The sequence below is a fragment of the Octopus bimaculoides genome, chromosome 2 (genome assembly GCF_046866305.1).
Source record: "Octopus bimaculoides isolate indiv1 chromosome 2, ASM4686630v1, whole genome shotgun sequence".
In the NCBI taxonomy this organism is placed as follows: domain Eukaryota; kingdom Metazoa; phylum Mollusca; class Cephalopoda; order Octopoda; family Octopodidae; genus Octopus; species Octopus bimaculoides.
In genome coordinates this window covers 3,851,764-3,875,282 of record NC_142929.1, presented here as the reverse complement: position 1 = coordinate 3,875,282, position 23,519 = coordinate 3,851,764, and the positions used below count along the sequence as shown (strand labels likewise).

The following is a 23,519-nucleotide window of genomic DNA, read 5'->3' as shown; positions in this document are numbered from 1 at the left end:
GAAATCACCCAATATGTTATGGTATAATGAATTCATCCTTGTCTATTTCTTCTTTTTCTTTTGCAGTATATCTTTAAACAAGAGCATTACATCAAGCCATTTTTCATAGCATATGCAAAGTCTGCAATGTTTATGGTATACCTGTTGGGTTTCCTGGTTTTGAAGCCCTGGAGACAACAATGCAGCAGGACTAGCAAAGTATGTACAATAAGTGTTCCACTTTGGATATTTAATTGGTCTTCTTTCTTTCTTTCTTTCTTTCTTTCCTAAACTGCTTTTTTAGAAACACAATGATTGACGTCTGTCACTCACAATTCTAATGAGAAAGGCAGAACTCTATGCGGCCTAACTTGGGTTAAATGAAAATCCAGCAAGAATTGTTCTCAAGGATGTAACTCCAATTCAAATGCTACCTGTAGCATCTGACAACTCATAAAAGCAAAGAATGGTTGCTTCTTATTAGTATGAACAATAATTCATTAATATTGTTTTGTATTTCATTTTTGTTTTTCTTTATTTTCCTGCTTCCAGTTCCAGCTAAGGTTGCTGGATATTGTTTAGCAAATAAAAGACCACATTTAACGTAACTTGGGCATGTGGATAAGCATTAATCTCCAATGACTCTAATACCATAATCTGCTGTTTTGTTTTGTGTCCGTTCACTCTTGATTTATATTTTAGAATAATTTCTTTCCTTTAAAACAATTAGTATGCCATGACATGTCCTACTGTTCAAAGCTGTATGTAAAACGGTTAATTAGGAAACATCTCCCAAGAAAAGCTGACTTATTCTGACATATTGGGATTATTTTAAAGTCAAAGAATTGTCTGGGTTTCCTTCTGTGAATCCGTTTTGATTCCAGAGTGAATCAGCTCTTTAAAGATGGTCAGAAAGAAGCAGATGGAAAGAAGAAAAAGGATTGTTATCGCAAAAGAAGTGGACATGATAATCTTTCCGTAATAACCTTGAATACGAATGACATAAGCAACAGGGGTGGGGGGACTGAAAGGGAATTGGTTTACCATAAAAGAAATGTGAAAGGGGGGAATGTTAGTAGCTTAGTGGTTAAGGTGTTTGCTTACAATTGTAACGTCGTGAGTTTAATTCCCGGCAGCACGTTGTGTCCTTGAGCAAGATACTTTATTTCACATTGCTCCAGTCCATTAAGCTAGCAGAAATGAGTTGTACCTGTAATTCAAAAGGGGCCAACCTTGTCACATTTTGTGTCCTACTGATACTCCCTGAGAACTACATGTCTGTGGAGTGCTCAGCCAGTTGCATATTAATTTCATGAGCAGGCTGTTCTCTTGATCGCACCAACTAGAACCCTTGTCATCAGAACCGACAGAGCGCCAGTCCAAATCAGTGAATTTTTTTTAGGCTTATGTAAGACTGATTTATCGAATGACTTGTCTTATTTTTAAATGGTAAAGTGTGGTTAGAAGATTTGACTTCTATTTCTAGCAAGTCAAACTCACGATAGAAAAAAAAAAACCAAAAAATTAATTGAATCTGTTACTGATAAAGAAAATCAGAATGGTGATATTCTTTCCTCTCTTTTAGGATCCATTCATTGGACTGTTATTTTGTTGGGATATTCCTTTTTAAAGATTCTAGCTGTTCATTGCTATAATAATGAATGTGAGAAGTGTCTCTCAAATGAATGACATAACACAGAATGGTGTTACTGAGAAAAAAAAAAAATCAATAATTACACTGGAAAAGGAAATAATTCTGCTACATAAAAAAAGTCTCTTTATATAGTTGTGACTGTTGTTTTTTTTTTTGTTTTTCTTTTCTCCCTCTGATTTACTGTTATGTGGCTATTCTACAGCAGCCAACCAAAACAGCAGCTTGCTAGTTGTAGGCTGGACAGTCAGCAGTTCCTATCACATCATCACAACTGTGTCTTTCGCTAATCTCTTTAACTGTTCTTGTGTCTGTCTAGTTTGATGTAAACAGATGACAGGCAAGGGCAACATACTCCTGAATGCAACGAAATCATTGTGTAGTTAGCAAATATTTCATTTCCTTACAGTGCTGTGTTCAAATCCTTTTGTCGGCAACAGCTTTTAGATTTACATTATTTACATTTGACGGATATTTATCCTCATCTTGTTTGTTGTTAACACGTTTCGGCTGATATACCACCCAGCCTTTATCAGGTGTCTTGGGGATATTTCGAACCTGGGTTCTCATTTCTAGGGTATTTTTCAATCTTATTATTATTCAGGTCACTGCCTGGAATCGAACTCGGAATCTTGGGGTTAGTAGCCCACGCTCTTAACCACTATGCCATATGCCCGTAGAACAGTTTTTAGATTCTTCAGCAAAATGTGATGTTTGCAAGAAATTAGTCATCACATTTCAAATTAATTTCTGTATCTGATGTTTTTGGCAGCTGACAGACTTAAACACTGGTCTTAAATTTTCTTTAAAAGACCCTAGATAAATATAGCTGTTTGCAAGTTTGACTTTAGATATTTCTTCACTAATGTACTGGAATTGCTTATGTAAAAGGTACCTGTGCCAGTGCCACATAGAAGTCACCCAGTGGAGCACTCTGTAAAGTGGTTGGTGTTACGAAGGGCATCCAGCTGTAGGAACCAGGCCAAAACAAAGTTGGAACTTGGTGCAGCTCTCTGTCTTGCCAGCTGATCCTGCTTTGTTTGCAAATCATGATTATTTTTTAATAATAATAGGTGCCGGAGTGGCTGCGTGCTAAGTAGCTTGCTTACCAACCACATGGTTCCAGGTTCAGTCCCACTGTGTGGAACCTTGGGCAAGTGTTTTCTACTATAGCCTTGGGCCGACCAAAGCCTTCTGAGTGGATTTGGTAGATGGAAACTGAAAGAAGCCTGTTGTATGTGTGTGTGTGTGTGTATATATATATATATATATATATATATGTGTGTGTGTGTATGTGTATGTCTGTGTTCCCCCTCCCCGCTTGACAACTGTTGTTGGTGTGTCTACATCCCCATAACTTCAGCAGTTCGGCAAAAGAGACCAATAGAATAAAGTACTAGGCTTACAAAGAATAAGTCCAGCATGGCCGTAGTCAAATGACTGAAACAAAAGAGTAGAAGGCATAGAAACATAACCTTTTTTTTTTTGTTCATTATGCTGGTTGAAGGGGTCAGGGTCCACATCTTGACCGATGCCAGTACCGCTTGACTGGCCCTCATGCTGGTGGCATGTAAAAAGCACCCGCTACATTCTCGGAGTGGTTGGCATTAGGAAGGGCATCCAGCTGTAGAAACATTGCCAGATTGGACTGGAGCCTGGTGCATGAGGGCCAGTCAAGCAGTACTGGCATCGGTCACACTTGGATGGTGCTTTTTACGTGCCACCGGCATGGGGGCCAGTCTGGCGGCACTGGCAATGATCACGCTCGAATGGTGCTTTTTACATGCCACTGGCAGAGGTGCCAGTCAGGCAGTACTGTCATCGGCCACGGCAAGAACTTCACTTGACTCAACAGGTCTTTGCAAGCACAGTTTATTGCCCAATGATTGAAGGGTGCCCTTAAATGGGCCCCTTAAAAAAAAAATCCATGTTTTGGATCTGGCCCAGATATTAAAACAGTTGAAAACCACAACTATGGAGAGATTGATTGTAAGAGAAGGAAAGGGAATGATGCATAGCAAAAGAGTTGCATGATGTGAGGGAGAGAGAGAGAAAGAGAGAGGATATCAATGAGTTATAGGGGAAAGAGAGAGAGAGGGGGGTGCATGATGGTAAGGGTATTGAATACAGACAGAAGATCCAGTGCCGTCCTTTGTGAAGCAAGTGGTGCCATAAGGATGTGATGGATGGGGGCAGAACATGAAGAGAGTGGACTGGCAGTAGATGGGGACCTATATATGGCGGGAGGGCGAGACCCAAATGTAAACATAATACTTCCTAACCTCTCTCCATCACCATTTTGATATCTGTGTTACCATATTCCCAGGAGTCGGATGCGTCTTCTTCAACTTGGCATGTCACAGTGTCACGGTCTTCCTTTGTTATCATCCTCTTTAGTTCTTAAGAAAACAGTCTTTTATTCCATATCTTCCCAGAATTCCCTCTTCCACTTGACACCTAGTATATGACTGACATTCTCCGTAGGCGTCACACGTGCCAGTACAATCTTTTCTTTTGCACGCTGCCTCTTTTTCTCTCTTATACCTAACTTTTCTTTCAGTTCATTCGTGTGCTCTCGCTATATTCTGAGTTCAAATCCCACAGAAATCAGCTATTTCTCATCCTTACGTTGGAAGAATCATCAATGCCATGCAAAATGGTTTCTAGCATCTCCGTGCCCCCTCCCCCCACCTTTATAGTTATGAGGATATGCCATCATTGTCAACTTCACCATTCATTCCTCTAGCATCTGATAAAAATGGTACCAGTGAAATACTGAGCTCGATTTAATTATTTATGTTCTTTTCAAAAGCTCATTAGCCTTTTACTAATTTCAGAAATCATTATCGTTATCATTAACAATTATTTATTTCAGACTCTTCCTAGATTTGAACCTGTTGAAGAACACCCCATTGAAGTGGACAAGCTATTGGTGAGCCTTTTTCAATATCCTGCAAATAATAAAAGATTCAGTTATTCATTCTCTTTCTCCTCTTCTCTATCCTCCCCACTTTCTTGTCTTGTCCTCCCCAAAACATTCTATATTTTGGCATTAGGAAGGGCATCCAGCTGTAGAAACCTTGCCAGTTCAAATTGGAGCCTGGTGCAGCCTTCCCGCTTACCAGCCCTCATCCAACCCATGCCAGCATGGAAAGCGGACGTTAAACGATGATGATGAGGAGGATGATTCACACACTTGCCTTTTGTACCTTCTATCTTCTCCAGTTTCCTCTTCTCGCCTTTCACTGACATTTTCACGCCTGCCTGCATAGATATGTACATTTTTGTGCATGCACGGTGCACATTGCTGCAGGCATGGCTGAATGGTAAGATAAGTTTGCTGCCAATAATGCAGAAAGTATAAAAAAAAAACCTTTGTATATCAGACGCAAAGGCCTATCTCTAGTAGAATACAGTCAAAGAAATGTATATTTACATAGGTCCCTGCCATTTTGGATAACCCAAAATATAAAGGTTTTAAAAAAAAAAAACATTCTGCATTATTAGAAGCTTTCCTCATTTCTCATTTCATTTACTATTCTACTTCTGTCCTACAATGCTTCAAGTAAATTACAACACTCTTCTTACCTTAATCAATTTATTGTAAAACTTAAGTTACTCTTATTTTTATTTTCTCATCCAGGGCGATTCAGTTTTCGTGCCACTCAAGTCAGACGATAAATGCAATTCCACAGAATCGGATGATTTATCTGGTAAGATTTTCTTTTTCTACTTTTTTTTAATATTTTTTTTTCATTTTACTATGTTGTGGTGGTTTAATCGATTTAGCTTTTACATGTTTCATTCATTGGACTGTGGCCATACTGGAGTACTGCCTTCAATGGTTTAGTCGAATGAATTGACCCCATTGTTTTTTTTCTATTAGTTACATTTTGCTGAACCGCTAATTTATGGGAACATAAATAAACCAACACCAGTTGTCAAGTGGTGGTGAAGGACAAGCACAGACACCAAGATACACACACGCATGGCTGCAATCCAATGACTGAAGCAAGTAAACGAATAAAAGATTAGGGCCGGGTTCCAACCCAGACCATGGCAACATAGCCCCCCCCCCCCCCACTTCTCGGTCCAGCATCACTGCCTCAAGGCCTTGCGTACATTCCAGGCCAGTGTCTGCAATCATAAAGTGGCTTCCACCCAGGCTGCGGTTGCATTAGTCTGGGTGGAAGACTAATGCTACCAATCCAGTGAAGCTGAACTGTTTGCTTTGAGCAGTTCTAAATTGAATGTTGCTGAAGGCCTCGAGTACTTAGGTGGTTGGGTGAGCAGTGCAGAAGCTGGAAGATGAGGAAGGCACAAACATGGACAGCCTGTCACAAACCAAAGGAAGGTCTATGATTTGTGCGGGTGACACGTAAAAGCACCCACTACACTCTCTGAGTGGTTGGCGTTAGGAAGGGCATCCAGCTGTAGAAACTCTGCCAAATCAGACTGGAGCCTGGTGTTGCCATCCGGTTTCACCAGTCCTCAGTCAAATCGTCCAACCCATGCTAGCATGGAAAGCGGACGTTAAACGATGATGATGATGATGATGATGATTAAGATGTAGAGTTAATATATATATATATATATATATATTCTTTTATTCGTTTACTTGTTTCAGTCATTTGACTGCGGCCATGCTGGAGCACTGGCTTTAGTCGAACAAATCGACCCCAGGACTTACTCTTTTGTAAGCCTAGTACTTGTTCTATTGGTCTCTTTTGCCGAAACACTAAGTTACAGGGATGTAAACACACCAACATCTGTTGTCAAGCGAGGGTGTGGAGACAAAAAACGCAGACACACAAACACACACATACGACAGGCTCCTTTCAGTTTCTGTCTATCAAATCCATTCACAAGGTTTTGGTTGACCCGAGGCTATAGTAGAAGACACTTACCCAAGGTGCCACACTTTGGGACTGAACCCGGAACCATGTGGTTGGGAAGCAAGCTTCTTACCACACACACACACGCACCACCCACACCCACACACACACACATAATGGGAATGCCACCTACCAAGATGATAATTGTTTTGAATTAATCATGCATTATCTTGTAGCTTCAACATTATGATGATGTGATTGTGTATTTTTAGAATGGCATTGTAGGTTAGGTACAAAAGACCAGACCTGGCTAGTTTGAACCTAAAACAGGTGGAATATTTGGGCCTGATATGACCAGTTTAAATACTCATGGGTTAATGCACTATTTGAAAATCATTGTGTTAGGGGTGGGGTGTTTGGTTGCTATTTCCAGCAGTTTGAGCAACTGCATATAGGGTCTCTGTTGGCCCTGTGTGATGGCTGCTGGTCGTTTGGTTGAAGGACACAGTTTCTTAGATAGAAAGCTGCAAATTTTTATGATGCAGAGGGTGTATGGCCAACTGAATAAAACCCCATACTTTATTGATAGGAGAGGGATTTGAAATAACAATAATAATTATTATTTCTAACAACATGGAGGCAAAGTGGCCAAGATCCTTTCGAGTGTTGGGCCTCACGGAGGCAGTGGCCAAGAACTTTAGCATTGTGTCGTGCTTGAGAAGAAGACCCAAGAAACTGAGCAAAATCGCAGTCATGCCAGATGCCGGCGTCGCGCAGATGGCATGTAAAAGCACCCATTACATTCTTGGAGTGGTTGGCATTAGGAAGGGCATCTAGCCGTAGAAACCATGCCAAATCTGACTGGATCCTGGTGCAGCCTTCCAGTGTGCCAGCCCAGTCAAACTGTCCAACCCATGCCAGCATGGACAACGGATGTTAAATGATGATGATGATGATTTAACAATAATGCTGATTTTTCAATGAAACTTTTCTTTGATTTTCTGGTGCTTGCTTTTCTCTAGAACTGTTTCTAAACATCCCACTGAAGTAATTTTGTATGCAGTGTGCAATGTATTGCATAACATTAATAGCTTCCTATCAATTACATTAACATCTCTTAAGGAAAATGAATTTAGCAAAAACTGTGTCAATAATTAAAAAAGAAATTTTTAGCGTAAAAGTAATTTCTTCATTCAAATCCCCAAATCTACCCCTTCTGGTGATGGGTGGAGGGAATTTTTTTGGGTTAAGAATTTCAGTAACACTATAAAGTATCTCCTGAGGTGGTGAGCTGGCAGAATCATTAGCACATCATGCGAAATGCTTCGGAGCATTTCGTCTGTTTTACATTCTGAGCTCAATTACTCTTGGGACCGACTTTGCCTTTCATCCTTTCGGAGTAGATAAAGTGAGTACCAGTTATGCACTGGTGATGTGATTCACTTACCTCTCCCCCCTGAAATTGCTGGCCTTGTGCCAAAATTTGAAACCAGTGTAGAGTATCTCTTTCTGATAATCAAAAATCTTAGCACCATTGACGTCTGTTCACTGAGAACTTCATAACACAACTACATCTGCTGCAATAATGATTTCTTGCATTGCTAATTCAGTGACCGAGAAAGAATGTGTAGTATAAATGCTGCCAGATTGGCTTTGAACTAAGAATGTGAAGGGAGATAACTGTCGCCGAATGTTTTGATACTCTCCTGATTCCCCCCCCCCCTATCCTCTGCAAGTCAACTGCCTCAATGACATTAGTTGTACAAGCCAGTGAGGGAGGAGCCCTAATGTGGTCGCTTGATCTGCTTGGAATAGCCACCAAATCTCCCTCCTGTTATGTCCTACTGTCTTAAAAAATATACATGAGGTAAGGTAATACAGACTTCAGTCTGATTTGGCATGGTTTTCTATGGCTGGATGCCCTTCCTAATGCCAAGCACTCTGAGAGTGTAATAGGTGCCTTTATGTGCCATCTGCATGGGTGCCATTTGTGTAACACTGGTATCTGCCACGACTGTGATTTGCAAATAAATTCATAAAAATATTATTCCATACAATTGTCCATGGTGCAATGCAGTATTATAAAGAGTGACTTGAAAGTAAGGTTGACCAGCAATAAGTAAGTTTCCAAATTAAGGCACCAAGCCAGAAAATCTTGAGGGGAGCAGTTTGTCGATTGATATTTTATTTTGGCAGGTTTTGAACTCAGAATGTAAAGAGTTAACACAAATGCCAGTCCATCATCATCATCATCATCATCATCATTTAACATTTGTTTTCCATGCTGACATGGGTTGCATGGTTTGACAGGAGCTGGCAAAGCTGGAGGGCTGCACCGGGTTCCAGAGTTGGTTTTCACATATAATAATAATAATAATAATAAGATGGTCTACAGCAAATATTCTGCTCAATACCACAGATTTGCTTGTCAGTTGTTTGACCTGAACCAGTTGAGCATGTCCCTGAAATTGCTGTTCTTGTGCCAAAATTTGAGACCATTATTTCTCTCTCTCTCTCTTTTCTCAGCAGACCGGGAGAACACAACAATAGTGCGGTTTAATAATCTTTTAGAAATTCGTCAACTTTCTGGTAGGTTACTTTCTTTCTTCTCACCACCTTATTGTGACAAATCTTCATCCTTATCTCATTTAACTTTATTTAGTGGCCTGATAAAATTTCTATTAATTTTTCTATGCAGTTCTATATTTAAGAGAGGAAGAATTATGTCCATTATTTACATTATTTACATTTGAAGTATTTTTCGATGTTATTATTATTATTATTATTGTTATTATCCAGGTCACTGCGTGTAATCGAACTTGGAATCTTGGGGTTAGTAGCCCGTGCTCTTAACCACTACGCCATATGCCCATGGCATAGTGGTTAAGAGCGCGGACTACTAACCCCAAGATTCCGAGTTCAATTTCAGGCAGTGACCTTAATGATAATAATTTTAAAAAAATAATATCAAAAAATATCTTAGGAATGAGAACCCAGGTTTGAAATTTCCTCAAGACACCTGATGAAGGCTGGAACATTAAAAGCATCATCTGAGCGTGATTGTTGCCAGGGTCGCTGATTGGCTCCTGTGCCAGTGGCATATAAAAAGCACCATTCGAGTGTGATTGTTGTCAGTGCAAACATAAGGTCGTGAGTTCAATTCCTGGTGGTGTGTTGTGTCCTTGAGCAAGACACTTTACTTCACGTTGCTCCAGTTCACTCAGCTGGCAAAAATGAGTTGTACCAGTAATTCAAAGGGGGTCAGCCTTGTCACACTCTGCGTCACCCGAGAACTACGTTAAGAGTACACATGTCTGTGGAGTGCTCAGCCACTTGCACGTTAATTTCACGTGCAGGTTGTTCCATTGATTGGAACCTCTGGAAATCTCATCGTCATAACCGACGGAGTGCCAGCTAATATCTTGATGTTATTCATCCTTAATGAACAGGAAATGCTTTAAGAACTGTGCAACAATAATGATATTCTTGCATGTCTTTGTCCCCACTTGAATTCCTATGGCCCTGATTCCTTCCTTTTCTCTCTTCCTTTCAGATATCTATGCAGAAGAGTCGGTCATAGCCCGATTATCATACAATGCCTCTATACGAGCCGAAGAGGCTAAATTACGAGCTCTAAGCAAACTTAGCCTTAAACAATTGGCAAAGGTTGCCATAATATATTGCATCTTGGTAAGGAAATGTTTGTTCTTTTAACTTTATTGGACAGTTTTTTGCTAATTTCATGGTCTTTAAAGAAGTAGTTCTCAACTGCAGCCCTCAAGCATCCTCCCAGTGGCCCTTCACAGTCTTTCTGCTATAAAGATACATTTTTCTTTTAACTGATTTGTATTTTACTTATTTTGGTGTGCCTCCCCCCCTAAAAAAAAAAAAAAAAGAAATTACCCATTTTGGATCTGACCCTGATATTAAAACTGTTGAGAACCACTGACTTAAAGAGTTACCCTTTATGTTAATAATTGTTAAGATAATTAGTTTTAGCTTTTGGGGGTACATTGAGAAATTTTTGTATGAAAAAGATCCCCCCTGCAAATTTACAAAATGATATAAAGAACAAAATAATGAAGTGGGAAAGAAAGATGAGTTTATTCCTGTCCTGCCACATTGGCTATTTTCCATTTTAATCAGCTGAGACTTTGGTACATCACCAAATTTCAAAGTGACTCTTCTTTCTTGTGTGGGTACATTGAGTTGTCCTTGTCTGTCTTTGATTCCAAATATCATTGAATGTTTACTTCTCCTGACATGGATCAAGAGTCCCGTGCTGGTGGCACGTAAAAAACACCATCCAAACGTGATCGATGCCAGGCCCACCTCACTGGCTCCTGTGCCGGTGGCACATAAAAAGCACCCACTACACTCTTGGAGTGGTTGGCATTAGGAAGGGCATCCAGCTGTAGAAACCTTGCTAGATCAGATTAGAGTCTGGTGTAGCCTTCTGGCTTGCCATTCCTCAGTCAAACCGTCCAACCCATGCCAGCATGGAAAGCGGACGTTAAACGATGATGATGATGATGATGAAAGTCATCAGGTTCATCATATTGATTGTACTTTTGCTTAAGTCAAAGTATATTTTCTGTATTCTTGACTTCTTTCAGTCATTAGACTGTGGCCATGCTAGAGCACCGCCTTTAGTCGAGCAAATCGACTCCAGGACTTATTCTTTGTAAGCCTAGTACTTATTCTATCGGTCTCTTTTTGCCGAACTGCTAAGTTATGGGGATGTAAACACCAGCATCGGTTGTCAAGTGATGATGGGGGGACAAACACATATTTATATACCTATATATATACATATATACGACGGGCTTCTTTCAGTTTCCATCTACCAAATCCACTCACAAGGCTTTGGTTGGCCCGAGGCGATAGTAGAAGACACTTGCCCAAGATGCCACGCAGTGGGATTGAACCCGGAACCATGTGGTTGGTAAGCAAGCTACTTACCACACAGCCACTCCTACGCCTATATTAGATAATTTTTCATAAAGAAATTAGATCCTCAAACACTTGTCTGTCTTCAAAATAGATTAGTATTTATGATCAATGTATAACCGTTGTTAGTGCTATTGCATGTCATCATCATCATTTAGCGTCCATTGCCCATGCTGGTATGGGTTGGATGGTTTGTCAGGAACTGGCCAGCTGGAGGGCTGCACCAGGCTCCAGTTGTCTGTTTTGGTATGGTTTCTGTGACTGAATGCTCTCCCTGACTCCAACCACTTTACAGAGTGGACTGGATGCTTTTTAGGGTGGCACTGGCACAGCTACTCTTTATGTGGCACCAGCATCAGTGAGGTTGCCGAGTAACTTGCAAGACAAAGACCAAAGTTGAGAGAGGGAATGGAACCAAGGTAAGTGGCTGTGTTCCAGGCAAGAGGTTAGAATATAAGAGGGGGACGGGAATAGTTGTCTTAATATAGAGGAGACATTTGGCCTCCCCAGGGGGATAAAGAAGGCAGGGAGGAAGGAAGGTGGTAGCTCTTTGATGTTGCATTTTATTGGTTCCTTTTTATTTGTCTATTTTCTTGACTTGGTGTATTTTCAGTATTTTGTTGGAAACTTCTGCTACCAGAAAGGGCTCTACGAGAATGAGACGAACATTGTCAATGTTATGTCTTCTGCAACTTGTCTCTTCACCCTCATAGGTTCAACTATTTTCCCTAGTAATAGTGCCGATAGGTTTTCTTTGTCCAAATTGACTGCAGTAACATTTGGGTAAGTCTTATGAACTCAATTTTCACCTTTATTCTTTTCTACTCTAAGCACAAAGCTCGAAATTTCTGGGGAGTGGGGCCAGTCGATTAGATCAGCCCCAGTATGCAGCTGGTACTTAATTTATCGACCCCAAAAGGATGAAAGGCAAAGTTGACCTCAGCGGAATTTGAATTCAGAATGTAAAGACAGACAAAATATCGCTAAGCATTTCCCCTGGCATGCTAACGATTCTGCCAGCTAACGATTCTGCCAGCTCGCCACTTTGTAAAGAATTAAATATTCTTTTTTTTTTTTCTTTTCTACTCTAGACACAAGGCCTGCCTTTCAGTTTTCACAATATTAAGTTCTGATTGAATTGATAAGAAGCAAATGTATGAACCAAAGTCGTGGTTGTTTCTGTTTTGAAACCTGACAATGAAATGGGCAACAAATCCCATCAAACTGATACAGTAAGGCATTGTTATAGAATCAAGAGAGTAAGATGGCGAAGCTGACAGAGTTGTTGACGTGTTTAATGGCATTTCCTCCAGCTTTTTATTGTCTGAGTTCAAATGCTGCCAAGGTGGACTTTGCTTTCATATTTTCAAGGTTAATAAAAGAAAAAAAAAGTACCTGTTGATAACTGGGGTCAGTGTAATTGACTTACCCCTTCCCCTGAAATTTGCTGATCTTGGGCCAACATTTGAAACCACCACAAAACCATTTGTTGTTGTGCTTTAACTTTGAAGTGGAACTCCATTCTGCTGTTTGTGTAACTTTCAATGCCGAAGTTTGGTATGAGTCCTTCCAGGATTTTCCAGATGTATATCACTGCATATTTTTCCTGCTTTCATTCAAGGGATAGACTCAACGTTTTCAGCCTCTCCCAGACTATCAAGTTCCAAGAATACATTTCACCACATAACACAATACCTTTTCAATGGGTCAATATTACTTAGTCTTGCTTGCATGGTCACAAACTCACCTTGTATCTTAATATCCTTTTTACTAAAGAGACAAGGCCTGAAATTTTGCGGGAGGGGACTAGTCGATTAGATCGACCCCAGTACGCAACTGGTACTCAATTTATTGACCCTGAAAGGATGAAAGGCAAAGTCGACCTCAGTTGGATTTTAACTTGTATCTTAATCTACTAACAAGGTATTAGTCAACCTGAGGCTAATGTTGAGGAAACTTGCCCAAAGTTTCATATCATGGTATTGAACCTTGAAGTTTGTAGTATCATTTATTTTATGCTTGCTATCTTTCCTTTTATATTTTCATTCTTTTTTTTATTTATTCTTTTTGTCTTTTGCAGTATGTGTGGTGTAGTTTTTGTTAGTTTATCGGATACAAAAATTAAGAATGGGATTCCTGCAAGTGCTGTATGGACCATTGCCAGTGCAGTCTTTACTGCAATATATTTGGTTGTGTTGAAAAAAAAAGCTGATCATGAAGACAAACTTGATCTGCCTATGTTTTTGGGTAAAGGAACTTTATATTACTTTTTCTTATACATTTCATTTAGCCGTTGTCATCAGTGTCATCACTTTCGTTACTAGTCGGAACTGTTCTTTCATCACATCCCATCCAATAGATTTCACCTTTTCGTTACCACATTTCTGTTGAGATGCTCTGTGTTTCTTTCAATTACTTTAAATATAACAAAGAATTTAGTAAAATAACTTAGTTATCATTCAGCTAGTGTTAGGAACATAAATTGTGATTAAGGTTTGGTGGAAGATTTTAATTCAGAACTTATGAAAACAAGACATTTGTACTCAGAGCCAGAACCGGTTTCAGGCAGGTTGGTATCAAAAGGGTTAAGAATTGTTTCTCTATTATATATTTTAAACCCTTTTGCTACCACATTTCTGTTGAGATGCTCTGTGTTTCTTTCAATTACTTTAAATATAACAAAGAATTTAGTAAAATAACTTAGTTCTCATTCAGCTAGTGTTAGGAACATAAATTATGATTAAGGTTTGGTGGAAGATTTAAATTCAAAATTTATGAAAACAAGACCTTTGTACTCAGAGCCAGAGCTGGTTTCAACTGGGTTGGTAACAAAAGGGTTAACATTGTAGAATTATCTTAAATCGTAACAATGATCATAGCATGGTAGAAAGCAAAGTAGACAGCCAAACAACATCAATGGAATTGTTATGTTGGAGTGTAAGCTACTGGACAGCTTTAACTGCAATATGTAATACCTCTGATGGGTATGGCATAGTACAGCTGGATGCAGATGAAATGTGTACCATAAGATTACTGCTGAAGTATGCTGCATATAAGGTCAGTAGAAGAGACCTTGAAGAGAGAGGGTGTGTTGTTGTTAAGGTCAGGAATAGCAAGGAAAGAACCTTTGACAAACAAACAATTGATTGTTTAACCAGCACATTAAACAAATTATTGATTAGTCAACTGGTTAAATATGTAACCAGCTGACTAAGAAGTGATATTGAACCAGTGCATGTGTTTATTATTATTGGCATAATGACCCTCCCAAGACAACGAAATTTAACTAAAATATATTTTTAATTATTATTTAGGTTTTTCTTGTTATTTATATTTAAAAATTTTTTGTTCATTTAGAAAACGAATTTTTTGTTTTTACAGGTTTTGTTGGATTCTTCAGTACGACGCTGTTGTGGCCTGGCTTCTTTATTTTTCATTATAGTAAGTTGGAATTATTTGAGTGGCCAAGTGACAAACAATGGATGTTTTTGGCCATTAGTGGAATGGTAGGAACAGCTTTAACAGAAATTCTTTGGATATGGTATGTTGATGATAGACATTTTTCTTTTCTTGTTTTTCTGTCTCACTGACAGCTAAATTGTTTTTCAAAGTCAAACAAACAACAATAATTCCGTGTTACAAACATTTTTACTGGTTGGTTTTAATCTTCTAAAAGGCTGATTAAATCCATGTATGGAAACATGGAAATGTTCTCATTTATGCAAATTCTAGAAAGATTAGATTATTAAACTAGGAAGTATTGTTAAAGATATTTCTTCTCTACTGTTAGAACTGAACTGAAGGAATTGATGATAATCGTTATTTCCTTCATTAACTGGCACTACATTAATTATAATGAGCAGGTTGTTCCATCTGATCTGATTAATAGAACAGCCTGCTCATGAAATTAACATGCAAGTGACTGAGTATTCCACAGACACATGTACCCTTAATGTAATTTTCAGAGAGATTCAGTGTGACACAATGTGACAAGGCTGACCCTTTGAAATGCAGGTACTACTCATTTTTGCCAGCTGAGTGGACTGGAGCAATGTGAAATAAAGTGTCTTGCTCAAGGACGCAATGTGCTGTCAGGAATTGAACTCGAGACCTTATAATTGTGAGCCATATACCTTAACAAATAAGCTTCGTGTCTTCACTTCATTGTGCTACAAGAAAACTCATTGAAGTGCAGTTGTTGTTTATTTCTTATTGATTTTCAATAATCAATACTCCTTGTAGCCCCTGTCTTCTTCACTTGTCCTACGAGAGGGCTTGAACCCAGCACTGAGAGGCAAGGCAGTATTTGTTCTGTAGTGCACTACCACTATTTACTGGCACTAATAAGTTATGCTTCTCTTTACTCACCTTCTTACAGGTAGGTGAGCTGAGCCAAGCCAACAAACACAAGTTAAATACCATTCCTTAATGGCTAATGGACTAGCTTCACTTAACAATGTGTTGATATCATCTTCAGCTGTAAGGCGGCGAGCTGGTAGAATCGTTAGCATGCCGGGTGAAATGCTTGGTGGTATTTTGTCTGTCGTTACGTTCTGAGTTCAAATTCTGCCGAGGTTGACTTTGCCTTTCATCCTTTCAGGGTCAATAAATTAAGTACCAGTTGTGTACTGGGGTCGATCTAATCGACTGCGCTCCCCCAAAATTTCGGGCCTTTTGCCTAGAGCAGAAAATGTTTCCATCAGTTTTCAAAGCAGTGAGTTGGCAGAAACGTTAGCAAGCCGGACAAAATGCTTAGCAGTGTTTTGTCTGTCTTTACGTTCTCAGTTCAAATTCCACCAAGGTCGACTTTGCCTTTCATCCTTGCAGGGTCAATATATTAAGTACCAGTTGTGTACTGGGGTCGATCTTGTCGACTGCCCCACCTCCCCCAAAATTTCGGCCCTTGTGCCTAGAGTAGAAAAGAATATCATCCTTGGTTGTGTAGACGGGGCTGTTGTTTCAGGTTATGAAAGCCAGTGTGTTGTCCAAAACAAAGCACGTGGCTATACTTATGTCCACTTGCATCTTGGTAAAATAGAAATCAAATCCACTGCTCAGTAGAGGTTAATTCTTGAATGACTGAACCTTGAATCCAGGTTCAATCCTGGTTTGGAACCATTTCAGTTTACTTAAAATCATTATTGTTTTTATCTTTTTTTTTCTTTTTTTTCGTGGGTAAGGCAATAAGGTATGAATATCATAACATCCCCTTTCTTGTGCCTTACAAATTTAAAAGCTTGCATATGTAAATAGCAAATAGCAATACAATGTTATTGGTTGTGATCAAATCAGAGCCAGTGTCATTGAGTACGTTTATATGTTTTATGTATACCTCCAAGAGTAACGTTTATGTTTTATGTATACTTCCAAGAGTATCTTGTTCGATGCCTAAATATCCTTTGCTGTTATTATTGTAGGGGTTGTTACCTAACATCATCCCTGATGGGCACATTAGCTACTAGCCTTCTCATACCATTCTCTATGATAGCAGATATGATTTTGAAAGGGGTAAGAACATTTACATTTTCTTCTCATTTTCTCATTATATATCTTTTATCTTTTACTTGTTTCAGTTATTAAACTGCGGCCATGCTGGGGCATTGCCTTGAGTATGTAAACCACATGTAAATAAAATTGTTTATATATTATCACCAAATGTCATTTTCAGGATTTTAACATTTAGTTTTTCAAATTCTTTTTCTTCTCCTTATCTCACCTCTGTAGTTCTGAATATCTCAATGTGTCTTTACTCTGTCATCTTGTCTATGCAACCCGATGTTTTCATGTCTGATCTCTTTCCCAAATCTTTCATAAGCCATCTCTGTCATTTACCGCCACCATTAAGTTAGAACTTTTTGCATCTGGCATATTTTATCTCAAAGGGTTAAGGTTAGGGTTACATATCTATATTGATCTGTACTGATCCAGTCAGTCCTCGAACTACACCTCATCACTGTTTATTTGCTGTGAGAAGATGACTAAAATGGTTGGCAACAATAAGGGCATTCTCTTATGAAATATAGCCTCAATAAAAGCATTCAACCCATGCTAGCACGGAAAATCCGACATAAAATGCAGAATGTCTGAGAATTTTAGTTTGGTTATTATTGTAAATTTCACTTGGACATAGTGCAGTGTTTTCTGCTAGTGCAAGATTCTGGTGGCAGACAAGAACCAAGAATGCGATAAAAGAATGCAAGTAAGATGAATTAGCAGTTGTCAGAGAGGAGATGACATTATCAAGAGACCTGGCAGTGTGATGTGCTTTTGTCTCATTCAGGTTTTACCAGCAAAGAATAATGGACATTGAAATATTTGTTATGTTGGCAATGAGATTGGACTTTTTGGCCACTCAGTACACCATTCTGACAGATGCCTCTAACTGCGCAAGATATTTGGTGTTGGTCGTACCATGTAAAAGGCACCCAGTAAACACTCTGTGGAGTGGTTGGCATTAGGAAGGGCATCCAGCCATAGAAACCAGGCCAAAACAGATAATTGGAGCCCAGGTTCCAGCCTGATTTGGCAGTTTCTACAGCTAGATGCCCTTCCTAATGCCAACTACTCCAAGAGTGTAGTGGGTGCTTTTACGTGCCACTGGCACGGGTGCCATTTACAAGACACTGGCAATGACCACAACTGTGATTTCACTTGGCCTGACGAGGCTTCTCACATACAGCATATTGCCTAAGTTCTCAGTCACCTGTTATCACCTCTGTGAGGCCCAGTGTGTATATCTATATATGGTTTGGGCCCTGTGGGTAACCTTTGACTCTTTTTTTCATTCAAGGGATTTTAATTTCAATATATTACATGCTATAGTATTTATAATTGTTTTCAGAATGTTTGAGACAGCTCAAAGCAACTGGTGACTACTGATGAAAAAGATGAGGAATATATAAAATAGAAAATCTGACTATTCACCAGCCCTTCGTGCGGGGTTTGAGGTGAACAGGAAATTGGAAACTTAATAAGGTTGTTGAGAAGTTTAAAGCATGAAATTAATAAAAAAATTTAATTTTTTTTTTTTTGCATATCTTTTAACCACAGGTTTCCTACACGTGGATGTTTTATGTTGGATCTATACCAGTGTTTTTGTCATTCTTTGCATTGACTCTGCTAACATACTATGAAAACTGGGACCCTGTTATGACAGCAATAAAGAAAATTCTACACTGTATATGTCGGCATCGGCAGCTTATTCCAAGGTACATTATGTTTTTATTATCTGTTTATATTTATTTCTATTTTTTGGTAAGAATAATCTATCTGAATGGAAGTACCATCAAACCATTCAGGCTTTTGAGAGAGTGGTGGGCAGATGGGGTTAATAGTGGTAGAAAAAAACTTTAGAAAGCCCATGGGCATATGATGTAGTGGTTAATAGCGCAGGCTACTAACCCCAAGATTCCCAGTTCGATTCCAGGCAGTGACCTGAATAATAATAATAATAATGATGATGATAACATGGAAAAATACCTTAGGAATGAGAACCCAGGTTTGAAATTTCCCCAAGACACCTGATGAAGGCTGGAGGGTATATCAGCCGAAACGTTGTGTTAACAACAAACGAGATGAGGACAAATATCCATGAAATGTAAATAAGTTATTGAATTAAAAAGGGGTTCAATTTGTAGGGCTTATTATCTATTGTTTGGCTGCTCTTTCTACTGCTAGTTGCTTAATCATAAAACAAGATTAGATGTTGACTATCAGCCAAGGAAAATTAAGGATTTAATGGCTTTTTTGAAAATAATAATAATAATCATCATCATCATCATCATCGTTTAACGTCTGCTTTCCATGCTAGCATGGGTTGGACGATTTGACTGAGGACTGGTGCAACCGGATGGCTACACCAGGCTCCAATCTAATTTGGCAGAGTTTCTACAGCTGAATGCCCTTCCTAACGCCAATAATAATAATAATAGGCGCAGGAGTGGCTGTGTGGTAAGTAGCTTGTTTCCCAACCACATAGTTCCGGGTTCATTCCCACTGTGGCACCTTGGGCAAGTGTCTTCTACTATAGCCTCCAGCCGACCAAAGTCTTGTGAGTGGATTTGGTAGACAGAAACTGAAAGAAGCCTGTTGTATATATATATATGTATGTATATATGTATATGCTTGTGTGTCTGTTCATTCCTCCAATCATAGCTTGACAACCGAGGTTGGTGTGTTTACCTCCCGTAACTTAGCGGTTCCGCAAAAATAAACCAATAGAATAAGTTAATAAGGCTTACAAAGAATAAGTCCTGGGGTCGATTTGCTAGACTAGAGGCGGTGCTCCTGCATGGCCGCAGTCAAATGACTGAAACAAGTAAAAGAATAATAAAACCCTTAAAATGCAGTCCTTTTCTTCTCTTTTACCAATCTAAAGAAGCCAAGTTGCAACTTGTAACCAGATTAGTTACCCAGCACCTAAAGTATAGACATTTCGTCTAATTCAACTTTAATTTATATGTGACCGGGCCAGAATTGAACTCCCATGTCCTAGTTAGATGCCAAAATGTGTCTCTAGTTAGGAAACCTCGTTAGTCACCAATCTCAATTCTTATTATCGATGGTTGCTCAAGCTTTATTCTTGTAATGTTCACAAATAGTTTTTCAAGTAAGCATTTGGTTGTCTCCCCTGAATTGTTCCTAGATTTCTAGACAAGCCTGAATGGAAAATTCTTTCCATTTTGTGGGATTTATCATTAATTTTATATTTCCGTTTTGACATAGATAAAAGAAAAGATATCATGTAAACAATTATCTGTTGCTATACATACATTTAAAACGTTGAGGTTGCTTCTCAAGTCAATATTGTAAGGTGTCATTTCCAGAAATTGATATATTCGAAATTGTTTTGCAGCAAATTTTAAAAAATACTTTTGATTAAAATTCTTGGGCTGACATGTTGGCATAATATGTAGAATGTTTCTGTAAATATTTTTCAAACTTTTGGATCTGTTCCTTTATATTTTGTGATCACATCTTTTTGAGTTTGTGTCAAAAAGCACTAGTTTCGTGTATGGATCCATTCAATTAATTTAATAATGAAATTATTGTGTACAGTGCCCAGGTGCACTACAGCTCATTAAAGGTGCAGGCACAGTACATAGAATTATGTACAAAAGTCAGGAAAGTGAACAGTGTATGAGTCATGATATACAGGTGTGCATGTGCATGGTGTGGGGTGGATATCAGGTGTAGTGTTGGTGAATTTCAGGAAGCATGGAGGTTTTAAAGGATGCAGTCTCGGCAGTTAACAACTGATGCAGGGAGTTTGTTCCATGCCTCAGCAACTCTGAGTGTGAGTAAATGTTTCCGGAAGTCATGGAAGCTGTGCTGTTTTCTGACTTTGTAGGCCTGCCCACATGTATTAGAGACACATGGAGCTCAAAAAGGTGTTCAAGGTAGTTGTTGGCATGATGGTTAATAATTTTATGGGTGTTTAGCAAATCAGTTGCCAGATGTCGGAGCTTCAATGAATCTATGCCCAGGTGAGCAAGGCGTTCAGAGTGTGGTAGATGTGTGATTGAGGGTATTCACTTGGTTGCATGTCTCTGGACAGTTTCCAGGAGGTCAATGTCCTGAGCAAGACAGAGGTTCCAGACTGGTGATGCAAATTCCAAGTGTGGCTGCACCATGACCATATACAGCCTTAAACAGATAGCTGGAGAGCGGCTGACAAAGGTCTTGCTGAGTGATGCCAAGACACCCTCGGCCTTCTGGACAATTGTAGAAATGTGCTTTGTCCAGTGCAAATCCCTGCTGACAGTAGTGGCCAGGTCACATTCACAACAAGACTTCTTGATGTTAGCATTGTGGAGAGAGGATGTGTGCTTTTCACTATTAACCGTCTCATTTTAATTATGTTAATAGTGCATTTAGGAAATGAATTATCTCAACACCCATTGCTTGTGTGTGCCTAGTCAAAAGAAATTGCTATGCATCCATTCGTCTTTCTCCTACATAGACAATAGAAATGGGTTGAAATAAGTCTATATACAATATGCACCATGAAGTTGAAAGGGATTCTCTCTCTCTCCATTCAATCAGAATAACCCTTTTTAAAAATCTTCTCTCACCTATTGGTGGCTGAATTCTTGATATTTTTAAAATTCTGTGATGTTGACTCTTGTGATTAAACATGAGAATTAACAGTATTGGCTTCATTTGGAAATGATTGTTGCAACTGAACCAGCATGGAGTTGTCTTAAGGGTTGAAGAGTAGAGGCTCTGTGTATCATTTCATCTTTCTCAAAACACCAACCTCTCCCTGTTTAACCATGGGTAGACACCAGCTTCCTGTTAAAAATGAGAACCTTGTATAAATAACTCTGTGATTGTCCCTTACACAGTCGTCCGTTTTAAAGCATTTGTATTGAAATGAATGGGAAGGTGCATGGCCTAATGTTTAGGATATTGCCCCCATGACTGCTAGATCAGGGTTCAATTCTCAGACTGGGCGGCATGTTGTGTTCTTGAGCAAAACACTTCATTTCCCATGGGTCCAGTCCACTCAGCTGTAAATGGGTCACCCTGTCATAGACTAGCCATTCTGACCAACGGCAATGTTGGCCTGCTCGCCTTGCCACCTGAGTGGTGTCATTTGAAAGTTAAAACAATGCCAAGCACATTGTACTCAGCAATATCCGATAGCCCGGTCGATGCTGTGATATACCATAATATTTAAAAGAAACTATTCCATCACACTTTTAAATTTAATATATCAATTAATGAAACATTAGATAATTTTCTAAATTCTTCCAAATTCTTAATTTTCAAAATTAACTGAAACTTAAAGTTGCACTTTAAAAAAAAAAATTTTTTTTTTAATGAAATAAGATTGCAAAAGGGGTTTAAGTGTTTTGTTAGCACCGAGTTCAAACCCTTTGATCTGTGTATATTTTGTGGAAATGCAGTGGTTTTGAAATCAGCATTTCAGATTATGAAATTTTCAGCTGCATGAAACGGTTTTAAATAATATCTCGACACGTCAGAAGTCTGTGTGTTTGCACCAATGTTTGTGTGTTAGCAAAGCTCAAAATATATTTTCTTTCAAATTCTTAGATTATTAATGTTTAAGCAAGTGAATTCGTTAAATTCGTTTGGTGAGTGATAGACCTTTATAGAGTTTTATCTACATTTAAGCTTGTGGTACTCTTTCGTCAAGGTTGCCTAGAAACCTTCTATAAAAATTAAAAAGAAAGTTTTTATGCACCTTTACTAATTTTTCACTGGTTAATCAGCTTCATTTACTACATTGATAACAGTTTTCTATACTAACAAAAAGGTGAGAAAAAAAAAAAAGCCCTATTTTATTACATTGTGTGCAAATGTAAGTAGGTGTCCCTTTATGATTTGTCTTTAGCATGTGTGTATGTGCATATTTCTACCCTGTCTACTTAAACAGCTATTTTGTATGAGCCTCTTATCACCTCCCTTGCTTGACCGTTAAAAGCACCATCCAAGCATGATCATTGTCAGGGCTGACTGGTTCCTATGCTGGTGGCACATAAAAAGCACCAATTCGAGCGTGATCATTGCCAGCGTCACCTTACTGGCACATGTGCTGGTGATATGTGAAAATATTTGAGTGTAGTCGTTGCCAATACTGCCGGACTGGCTCCCGTGCAGGTGGCACGTAAAAAACACTTTTTGAGCGCGGTCGTTGCCAGTATTGCCTGATTGGCCCTTGTGCTGGTGGCACGTAAAAAGCTCCCACTACACTCTTGGAGTGGTTGGCATTAGGAAGGGCATCCAGCTGTAGAAACTTTGCCAGATCAGATTGGAGCCAGTCTTCAGTCAAACCGTCCAACCCATGCCAGCATGGAAAGCGGACGTTAAACGATGATGATGATGATAGAATATTAGAATATATTGTTTTGATCCCATAGTTAGAATTGGCTGCTTCACTTTAGGGAGAGAAATTTTCCAACTTGTATTGCTTCTCCCTCCCTACCACATCATGTATTTATGAGAGAAATTATTTTAAAGAATTTAAAAATTAATCATTCATGTAATTTGTGTCAAACTTTAAACACTATGACCATTTTCATTGCTCATAGGGACACCTTAAATCAGAGGTGGGGAAACTTTTTACTGCAAAAATTTCC

At 39.0% G+C, this 23,519-nt stretch overlaps 1 protein-coding gene across 9 annotated transcripts in view; it reads left to right on the top strand.

Moving 5' to 3' along the window:
- LOC106884241 (solute carrier family 35 member F5) overlaps positions 1-23,519 on the top strand; it is a 95,921-nt gene that overhangs the window by 65,803 nt on the left and 6,599 nt on the right. For 2 of the 9 annotated variants that reach the window (XR_016238095.1, XR_016238094.1), the window contains exons 3-13: positions 67-198; positions 4,506-4,562; positions 5,274-5,343; positions 8,992-9,054; positions 10,019-10,155; positions 12,029-12,198; positions 13,496-13,662; positions 14,797-14,956; positions 16,833-16,923; positions 18,466-20,479; positions 20,539-22,514. Coding sequence is in view for 7 of the 9 variants with exons in the window: in XM_014935509.3 (XP_014790995.1) it covers positions 67-198; positions 4,506-4,562; positions 5,274-5,343; positions 8,992-9,054; positions 10,019-10,155; positions 12,029-12,198; positions 13,496-13,662; positions 14,797-14,956; positions 16,833-16,923; positions 18,466-18,623; positions 22,474-22,514 (1,246 nt within the window). In the remaining 2 variants the exon portion in view is untranslated. Of the gene's footprint in view, positions 1-66; positions 199-4,505; positions 4,563-5,273; positions 5,344-8,991; positions 9,055-10,018; positions 10,156-12,028; positions 12,199-13,495; positions 13,663-14,796; positions 14,957-16,832; positions 16,924-18,465; positions 20,480-20,538; positions 22,515-23,519 lie in introns of those variants that run through there. The other 7 variants (XM_014935509.3, XM_014935506.3, XM_089340435.1 and 4 more) reach the window with 4 other exon arrangements.